Raw genomic sequence first — 10,279 nt, 5'->3', positions numbered from 1 at the left:
CTATAAAAACTGTCTGAGTCTGCCTGTTTTGTACTTTTGTGTGTTTCTTCTGTGGCATACTGACAAAACTACTACTTACTGAAAAAAATGTAAAAACATTTATAAAGAGCACACAATTTATTCTCATGTATGCAAAACAGTAGATGGCAGCAGTGACTTCCGCATCATTTGGCAGTTACATTTTGCCTGCTTAGAGCCTTATAAAGTCAGTATAGAATAATAAATAAATATTACTATGAAAGTTAAAATTTCAGGTCATACATTGGCTGATAAAATGTGATTTTAGGAGTGTCGGGAGCATGTTTCAGCTAAATGCCTGTTGCAACGACATAAAATAATACTTTTGTAAAAAATAAAATAATGTGAGGTCATTTTATTTGCCTGCTTCTTTTATTATTTATTTTAAATTTTGTTCTACGGTTATTTATTTAATTGTATTGTTGTATTTAATTGTCAAGTGCGCATGGTTAAGATCGAGCAGTACCGGAACAGAGCAATATGTGCCTTTTACTTTTAAAAGCCATTGACCGGAAGTAGCAGCGTCTATTGCGGCTAACTTGTCATTTCTGTTCAACATGTCTCCCTGGCAGACTCCTCTCTGTCATTAGAAGCGCCTGGAATTTTCGTGAAACTACTGCGTTTTGTAAGTATTTCTATCGATACGACATGTTTTTACACCGACGTAGTAACTGTTACGGTTTGCTGACTGTTGTTTGCCTGCTTGAACAAGGTCACTGCACTCGCTGTCATTTGGTTGTTATTGAACACCGGTGAGCGCTTTAGCCTGGAAGTGTTAGCTCGCCTTTTTATCCCGGCAACATGGTTGTTGACCTGGTTTTACATGACTCGGCTGGCTGAGCTTGTAATGACAGAAGGCGCCGTTGATTAGTCAAGTGGGGCAGTTTCTAAACCATGTGCTAACAGTTCGTCTTAAACTGCGTATGTCACAGGCTTTGTTGTATGAGCACTAGGTGCCTTTGAAAACTAGCTACTAGTAACGATAAGCTAGCTGGCTAATTTAGCACAAGCTAACTGTCAAGCAGGTTGTTTGTGAACCAACCTGCTGCTGTTGATGTACTTAAGTTATTGGCTTATACGTGGTTTCTAACAATTAGTGCTTTGTTATATATCGTTAACTGTCAGATGTGTAACATAAGGTGGCTAGCTAACTGAATCTCGTAGCTTTAAGACGGTCCGATATTTTCGTGTGTCATACTAAAGTATACAATATTAGTTAACATATTTGATCTTGTTCCGTTATCTGGCAATACCGGCTGCTTGGTGGATCATTTTCTCGAGGCTCGGTAGTCAATCCACTGCATAGCAACATACAAGCCATTGGTCATATTTGGAAATACGTAATCCAGCTACATAAGTCATGTAGCTGAGCAACATTAACATGTGTGTTGTTCGCTGCAGGTTAGCACAAAGCTAGCGGGCCGTTGTCAGCCAGGACCCAGAAAAGCAGCATCATCATCAATGGTGTGTCTACATCCCGGAGCCGTCACATTTTCCTGTGTCCGCTCAATGAACTGTCTCCTCAGCTCTCAGCACAGTGAGTATTTGAGTTTCATGGACTCATTTCCGTTAATCTTCCAGCAATTGAACGAGCACCTTGGTCACTTTTGTAAAACTCGCCACATCTCACTATCTCACAATCTCACAATCTCACTAGGTGGGTCCGAGTAACATCTCTCTACCGCCTTGATAACTCTGACATTTCTGTCTTGTTGCTAATTTTCTATAGTTATTTTTTTTTTAATGTTCCCTTTGTAATGTCTTCTTGTTATATCACAACCTTGAGAACAGTCGCTTTGCGTTTCACTTGACATACTCGATTAGCAAGTGACAAATTTAAACTCCTAAAGCTTGAATATCTTCATCACTTTTACCACAGCACTAGTCTGAAGTGTACACCCTAGCTTTAATGGATAGGCACACAGAAGAGCACAAATATTGATCCAAATACACCACAGAGCGTGCAAAAGACACAGTTTCCATCCATCCATTGTCTGTACACCACTTAATCCTAACTAGGATCACAGTGGGGACACCCTGGACAGGTCACCAGTCTATCACAGGGCTACACTTAGAGACAGACAACCAAGCACACTCACATTCACACCTATTGACAATTTAGAATCACCAATTAACCTCAACATGTTCTGGACTGCATGGGGAGAACTCCAGCAGACAAAATGGTAACAGGAGCTGAAGTTTAGTTTGTTGCTTCCAGCTGTTTGTAGGAGATTTTTCCTTGAGTTTATTAAATACCTGCAGCGTCAAACAGGAGGATCCATATGAGCGTTTCCAAAGTGAGAGAGTTGTGCACATTTATATAAGTGGACCAACATTGGTAACTTCATTAGTGACTCAGCATTTTTTATTTTCCCCAATATGGAGAAAGGATTGGTCAGGATCAAATCACACTGTGTGCTTTCATTCACGTTAGACAGGTGAGCTGTCACGTACAGAGTCAAGGTTAATAAGCTGCAGTTAAGTCTTTGTTACATAATGGACGTAGATTTAGTCTTTTGTTCATGAGTGCATTATTATGTATTATATCATTTGATGTACTGTCTATTCTCTCATGTGTGACTAATGTCATGCGTGCACCATGGCTCTCTTGTCACTGTCTTGGGTATGTCTGAATGAAGCTGCAAGGAGCACTTATGTAAAAGTGACCCAAGCCAGCAATGTTACTAATCCCATGTCTGAAAGGGGCTTATGTGTCGCTGCAATGCAGCCCCGTCTGTATACAGTGTAAATTAGCAGCTCCACTCAACATCACACTTTGGACTTTGTCTCCTTTAGGCTGCACATGTATGGCGTTTGCGAGGCTTGGAGGGGAGTTTTGCAAAGCCCAGCACCTGCTGCTTATTGTGGACAAGTGAACAGGAGACACCAGCTAGGCACAATCACTGCCATTCACACACACAGGTGAGTGGCGTAAAGGCTATCTTAAAAGAGGGGCGAACATTATTTAATTTGTTTTGACTTTGTTGCTGTCCAAGGAAGCAGAGTAAAGGCACACTGAATCACTGATACCGATCTAAGTACCTGATCACACATAACCTGGCACTGAGGGTCAACTGCATATCAGCCTCGCCGATTATCAGATCCAACATTGAGCATTTTCCCAATTATCATTACTGGTTTGTCTTGGACGCAGTTGCTTCTTTGTCAGTAATCACTCTATGGTCTTGAATAACGCCCACCACCTATGTACAAATCATGATTACTTGTCAAAGCTGAGGAATAAATGTTGAAAACTTCTCACTCAGTTAAGTTTTATGTTAGAGTTTTTCTTGTATACATTTTAAGACAGAGATTTTCATTTTGCTGAAAATGTAATTGATATCAGCACTGGGAAAAATACATTAGTTGACCACTGATTAGCACTGAATGGCCCATTACAGGACAGGAACAAGTGGTGGAGGTTAAGGCAGCAGCACATGGAGAAGTGGTCGTCAGTTAGCATCACGTTAGAATCAAATAGGTTATGAATGAGCATCTCTCTGTCCTCACAGGTCCTTACTGCCATCCCGTTCAACCCATATGAAGACAAGCCAACCTTCAGTCTGTGACTTGTCCTGGGGAGAAGGGGAGGCATTGGTTTCAGCCCAGGAGTTTCCTCTCTGCTCTCCTCCTTTCCTGCTTTTCCTTTCTTCTTCTGCTCTCATTTGTACAAGTCTTCTCTGAATGGGCTAACAGATTTGAAAGAAAGGATAGACAGATCTTTTTTCCTGTCTTAAGTTTTTTTTTCCCCCCTCAGGACTTTAGGTGTCTTCTCTCCACTTTTTTTGATCTCAGTCTGCTAGATTAAATTATTATTTTTTAAATTACCAAGCCAATTTTCATTTTAGTCCTTTATTGCCAAGAAGTTTCTCCCCTAAAAATTGTGTTTGTTATTATTTAGGCTTTTTGTCAAAAGAATCGCGTATTTAAATCCTGTGCCCATAGACCGTACTGATCCATTAGTGAAATTGAGTTTAATTTGGATTTCTTTAAGTGGAAGCATTATTTTTTACTTTTTTAAACACTCCAAAGGGTTGTACTTGAAGACCTTGTCTGTTACTCCATTCTTTGAAGCACAGTACTTTTCAGACCTTCATTCTTTATTAACAAACCTTTGTGGGTCAAAAAATGAACCGACCGGCTCCAGTGGAGATCTCCTATGATTGTCTCAGATTCCTCATCACGCACAATCCCACCAATGCACAACTGGGAAGGTTTATAGAGGTAGGATGTTTTCTCACTTTATTGCCTTTTCTGGATGGAACAAGAGCAGCTTGTTGTGTTTAAACTGTATGTGTATCGATGTGTAGGATCTAAAGGCATTCGGAGTAAACACCCTGGTGAGAGTGTGTGCTGCTACTTACGACAAGACACCGGTGGAACAAGAAGGCATACAAGTCCTGGTAAGCCATGCATGTACAGTTCTCAGCAGTGCTTCAAGGAGGTCAAGGAAAATTACAATCTGTAAACATTGAGTCACAGTTAAAGCGTTAAATGACGTTCCTGTCATTAGAGGATTAAGCCTCCTTGCAGCACAAAAGACTAAATAAATATAGACGACAATGACATGGTTTAACATGATAAAAGGAACCCTTTCGGCAGAGTAAACAATATGAGCTTGATCTACAGGAAAGTTCACTTTGAATGTTCTGGAAAAAAACACTTTCAGTTTTTGTCCATTGCATCTTTTTTTTAAAAAAAAAACATGGTAGCAGTACACCCAACAGGCTACCAGCTGATTTCTTTTCGTTCAAGGTTATTAGCAGAAGGATTTTCAGGGCTGCAAGGTGGCTCAGTGGTTAGCATCGTTGCCTTGCAGCTAGAAGGTCACTGATTTGCGTCCCGTGAGGAGACCTGGGATCTTTCTGCGTGGAGTTTGCATGTTCTCCCTGTGCAGCGTGGGTTCTCTCCAGGTTCTCCAGCTTCTCCCACACAGTCCAAAAACATGTTGAGGTTAATTGGTGATTCTAAATTGTCCGTAGGTGTGAATGTGAGTGTGCTTGGTTGTCTGTCTCTNTTTTTCAAACTCCACAGCTCAGGTTCAGACCTCAGGATTGTATTTCCTACTATTTAAAGTCAAGCTTTCTTTTATTCCAGTAACCCTGATGACATCATCGGGGTTGTTTTGTTATTTTTGCGACTTTAAAGGGTTCCTCGGTAGCTATTGTCACCGGGTGAATTACACTCCTTCTGGCAGGTAAACAGATATTCATGTGTAAGATCAGCGGAACAAATTCACAAACACAGAAGTTGGCTACTAGTCTAGGTTAGGGTTACAAACTCATCAGCAGTCAGCAGAGGCCTTTAAAGCGTCAGATTTCATGAGTAGAACTGATGTGGTGTCAATGTGGTACTTCCTTGTGGGAAATTTACAATACATCATCCTCACACCAGTTAGCACAGGTCTTACCTGTCGGGTATTGCACACAAAGTCTTTGCTCTCGTCACCCCACACCCTCTGCGCTGCCACCACGAACACCAGCACTCGGAACACAAACACCATAGACAGCCAGATCCTCCCGAACGCTGTGGAGTATTTATTGACTCCACTCAGCAGACTCTCCAGTCCCGACCAGTTCATCCCTGCTGCTGGGAGACTGGCACAAGTGCACCCTGTTGAAACAAAGAAAAAAAAGAAAGGAAGAAAATAAGACGGAAGTTACTTTTAAACAACTTTACTCTCTCTTAAAAATGGTACGGTCCATACAGACTTGCTGTGCTGTAGGATTAGCCACACCTTGCTCAATCCATCAGGTACTAGTTGTTTATACATGTACGGGCTTGTATGAAATCATTCCAACAACTCAACAGCCTCCAGGACAGAGAGTTAACATTTAGAGTTTCACAGTTTCATTTCACGGCTGTGTTGAGTTCAAAGCCTGTTGACTCTCCGAAATGCTTCATGAATTGTTATTCAGGTTTATTAATACTATCAGCTCCTCGCTAATTAAACTTCATGATTCTGTAACAACACTTTCAAGCAGCAGCTGAAGGATAAACTAAAAAACAGTTTTTTCATGCTGGCATACTGTATGTCATTAAAATGTTGCTTTTGTTGTGTTTATTAACCAAGGACATTTTTTATTTTTTATTAAAGATGGACAGTAACTCATCAGTTTTAGGAAACAAACTTATCTGGTTTCTTGCCAACAACTTGAGCTACTGTGCAGCTAAAGTTAGCAACCAGCTAGGTTAGCTTAGCTCAAAGAAAAAAGGTACACAGGTCGCCTGGGGTTGTCCAAAAGTAACGAAATCCAGTTACCAGCTCCTCTAAAACTCAGTGTTAAACATGGTTTGTTTAAGCTATGCAAAAACAGAAATGGAAAAACAATATTTTGGATAGATAGGTTGAATACGCAATGTGTGTGATTTGCATATGATTAGTCAACAAAACAGGAGTGACTGTATCTACTAAGTGAGTCCACTTTTTCTGAATTTAAAGTAGAGTTGCTGCTATATTGTGACCTACATTGACATTTTACATCTGTTATCGTGTCATGTAATTTTATATCATGCTTTTCAAAGTGTCCTATACTTCTTCCTTGTTCTGTGAAAAAGGAAGTGATTTGATTTACAAATCCGTGGGCACGGGAATTCCAAATACAGGCATCAGCAACTTCATTCTGAGTCAGACTTTTCGTTCCAACTGTCTATGACATCATTCTGACCAGTCAAAACAACAGTTAGCGATAGAAAGAGAGACTTTTCCTGTCAGACTTAAGGTGAACTTCAAGTTCTGTGTTTCCAGACACACTTAAGGACCTACAGTGAAGTCTGGATGGGATCAGAATACTAATCTCTTAGCAGTTAAACAGGTTATCTTAATCAGTTGCGGTTTCAGGTTCATTGTATGTTTGAAAAACAAGTTGTTCTGTCTCCACGTCCCATTTCTTCTGCTGTGATTAGAGATATTTTCAGTGTTGCCACATAAAACTCTAATTCAGGATATCTGTAATTACTTTTTAACCAGGTGAAGTTCCAGTACAAGATGTGTACAACATCATTCTGACTTGTTTAGACTTAACTCAAGATCTCTACAAAGGACAATGTGGATATCAGGAGCTGCATGAATGTAGATTAAACTGGGAAAATCACTTGTTGTAATTCAGCTCTAGATATCTGTAAATGGACATCAGCAGCTGAACTGTAGATACCTGTGATGAGAAACCACATACATGAACGGTAAAAGTAGAGTCAGACTGACATTGTGGATATCTGAAATATACCTATAGATTAGGAATAAATAAATGAGTTAATATTGGAATGGTTTGACGTAAAAGTCATGGGCAGGGATTTCTATTTATCAATTACAAATCCAAGAGCATGTATTTACACCTGGCTTCTTTATTTCTCAACTAACACCAACATAACGCTTTGCTTTAAAGATAAATCCACTGTTTTTGCAGCTAAGCTAAGCTAATTAGCTGCTCTGACGTTTCTCTATGTTTACTGTGCTAACATTGGTGTTTTATCAATCTTTTCTCTGCATATATTGATTGTATTTATTCTTCTCCTTACAAATGTGGGATTATTTTACTTTATTTTTTATTTTTTAATGTAAAATCAAATAACAAGACAGGAAAAAAAAATTCTCTATGTTCACATTAACATTGACATCCCAGCTTCCTACATTAACCTTGTAGGAAGCTGGGATAGTACAGTTTGAATTGTGACAGTTTTTTCTAAGCAAACATTTGAACTTGTCGTAGCAGAAAAACAACAATGTGACTAATATCCGTGCTAACACCAGCGCTTTTCTTAAAAAAACAAGTCAGACTTTCTGCTCTGATGACATGACTTATTGTCCTTCAAAGACCTTTGTGTAGCTCAATGGAACATCATCTAACTGCATTAGATTTCCTTTATAGACAATTTATGCTTTTTTTTCAAGAATCTTTCATTTATCTCTTTTCTCCATTCAGGCTGCTGTTAGCTGTGTGCACACAGCTGCTGTGTTTGTTATCACTAAGTATTGCTGCTGTGTGCTGCTGAATGAACACAATGGAAACACAACCATGTGTGCAAAGGATAAAGAGGTTCATGAATGAAACAGCCTAATGCCGTACAGTCCAGTTTAAATATGACTTCAATCATAAGCCTCCCGGCACATGTGTGTGTGTGGTTTCTGAGGTTACGTTACCAAGGTGCTGGACTGTGTGTATGTATGTGTTAGGAGACGTGTTTTTACAAAAAAGTCATGTGTACAATCAGTTTCCTCTGAACTCTCATGGTTTCCATCGAGTGTTTGCATTGCACAGATGGAAACACGGAATCTTCTTTTGCTATCGTATGGCCGAATGATTTTCACTTTCGCTGGTGTAGAATACGATAACATCAGGAACACATTCATGTATACAGCAGGAGCTCCATGTTAATGAGTAAAAAAAGGTATGTGTGTATGGACATTTTGGATGTAAAGTTATAGCTTCAGTGGTTGTACTTCCTATTATATCCGTGAAAAACAACTGAAATAAAATCCATATGTGCTCTGTAGTGCTCTGCTCAGGCCTATATGAGGCGCATCGGAGGATCAGTCACTGTTTAGAAAAGAGTAAAATATTTGGATTTCACAAAACAGCAGCGGTTCAGCGCTGAGGACTTTTCCGTGTCAACACTTCAAACTCTGGATTAACTCTTTTGCCACTTTCATCGAAGCTTAGTAACGTAGATTAGAGCCCCAGTGAAGCTTGAAGTGACATTGTTCCTGACGCTGACCTTTTATTAAAGATCACGTGACCTCGCTGATGGCTGCTCTGATCCACACCTTAACCCGGGTTAGATCGGATCATATTTTTACATTAATACGTGGGTTTTCTTTCAGCTTGTGAGCCTCTAAGATATCAAAATGGTGCAAAATAGATGCGCTGATAGTGAAAATGTACCAGTTTTGAAGTTCAAGCAAGTATTATTTGATGTCTCGTTTCTATTTAAATAAACCTACACTCATAATTTAAGCAATAGAAACTTATGTGCCATGAGTGGTAATGTGGAACATTTCAGCTTTAGGCCACAGTCCTATCTGTGTGATCAATCTACAGCTACATTTTCTGTCTTTACAGTGTTTGTCTTGACTTGACTTGAATGTTTTGTGTCTTAGTCACAGCCGCAGGAAAAGTTGCTTCCCTTTTTTTTCTTGAAAATGAAATCCCAGTGGCTCCCCCATTTGTTGCCATAACCAACTTGTATCCCTTTTGTATAATTGCTAAACAGGAAAAAGCACATTACTGTCCCTCAGCCTGTGTAAAATTCAAACCCTCATGGTTACAGTCTTTGTTTACTGTTCAGTCCTGCCGTGAAGATACAGTGAAATTAACGAAAAAGGAGAAAAACAGCCTTACCCGGTGTTGAAACTTCACTGAAACGGCCGATACGGTCGACACCAGCAGGAGAAGCTTAACGAAACAGCAGAGAAGTTAAGTGTACTGAAGGAAAAACTAGTTTCAAGCTTCCAGCTCCTTTCTCCCTCTGCTTGTCTCTCTCGCCCTTTCCTCAGAAATCCTGCCAAACCAGCTTCAGCCGCTGCTACGTCATTAAACACACGCACATGAACACACAGACTTCACATGCCCTGTCTTGTCAGCTTACGGGAAACGGGGAGACTCCACTCCCTGCAATCGATGTAACCTAACACCTTATAAATAGGTAAAGAAACAGACACATATGCTTTACTGAGCAGGGGGACAGAACATCCATCCCTGCCAAGAAGAATGCTGGAGTGTGTGTTTGTGTGTGTGTGTGTGTGTGTGTGTGTGTAGGAGAAAGAATAAGCAAGAGAGAGAGAAAAATGCCACACCCTTTGTGTTTGGATTGAAGAGAGTTATGCAAATATGTTGGAACGGCAGACAGATAAAGAGAAGGAAGCACATTTACATTAAGTTAGTGTATCAAACTTAGTACAGCAGTTTGTTTGAAGTTCATAAAGAGTAAACTAAAGGTTGTATTGAGCCACTAAATGCAAAATGAACACCACAGAACGTAGGGCAACATTTTTAAAAAGTATTTGTGAATGTGTTAAACAAAAAAAAAGGCAAAAAATTGAACCATACAGCAGTCCTACAAGTGCTTATTGGTGGTTTCACATACATTTAAACCTTTCGATGCGTTCAGGGACAGAGCCAACGGGGGGTCCAGGGTGGTCTGGCGTCCCCACACAGCCCATAGTGAAGCCTGTTAGAGCGCTACACACTCACAGAACTGGATTTAAATCCAGGAACTGTTATTTTTCTGGCAGAACTGTTTTGCAGAAGCATTTCTCTACAGC

The 10,279-nt window shown here is 40.0% G+C and overlaps 2 protein-coding genes across 2 annotated transcripts in view; one reads left to right on the top strand and one right to left on the bottom strand.

Annotated features, from left to right (window-relative positions):
• The window catches only part of gjb9a (gap junction protein beta 9a), a 19,076-nt gene extending 9,339 nt beyond the window's left edge, over positions 1-9,737 (bottom strand). Inside the window, exons 1-2 of the mRNA XM_008293389.1 lie at positions 9,357-9,737; positions 5,429-5,631 (exon numbers count right to left, since the gene is read on the bottom strand). Coding sequence (XP_008291611.1) covers positions 5,429-5,599 — 171 coding nt within the window. The 5' untranslated portion in view covers positions 5,600-5,631; positions 9,357-9,737. The remainder of the gene's footprint in view (positions 1-5,428; positions 5,632-9,356) is intronic.
• LOC103365838 (protein tyrosine phosphatase type IVA 2-like) overlaps positions 543-10,279 on the top strand; it is a 20,733-nt gene continuing 10,996 nt past the window's right edge. The window contains exons 1-5 of the mRNA XM_008293390.1: positions 543-643; positions 1,420-1,555; positions 2,815-2,940; positions 3,531-4,242; positions 4,329-4,421. Coding sequence (XP_008291612.1) covers positions 4,147-4,242; positions 4,329-4,421 — 189 coding nt within the window. The 5' untranslated portion in view covers positions 543-643; positions 1,420-1,555; positions 2,815-2,940; positions 3,531-4,146. The remainder of the gene's footprint in view (positions 644-1,419; positions 1,556-2,814; positions 2,941-3,530; positions 4,243-4,328; positions 4,422-10,279) is intronic.

The sequence above is a fragment of the Stegastes partitus genome, unplaced genomic scaffold, assembly GCF_000690725.1.
Source record: "Stegastes partitus isolate 25-593 unplaced genomic scaffold, Stegastes_partitus-1.0.2 Scaffold880, whole genome shotgun sequence".
Classification (NCBI taxonomy): Eukaryota; Metazoa; Chordata; class Actinopteri; family Pomacentridae; genus Stegastes; species Stegastes partitus.
This window is presented reverse-complemented; position numbering and strand designations above follow the sequence as displayed.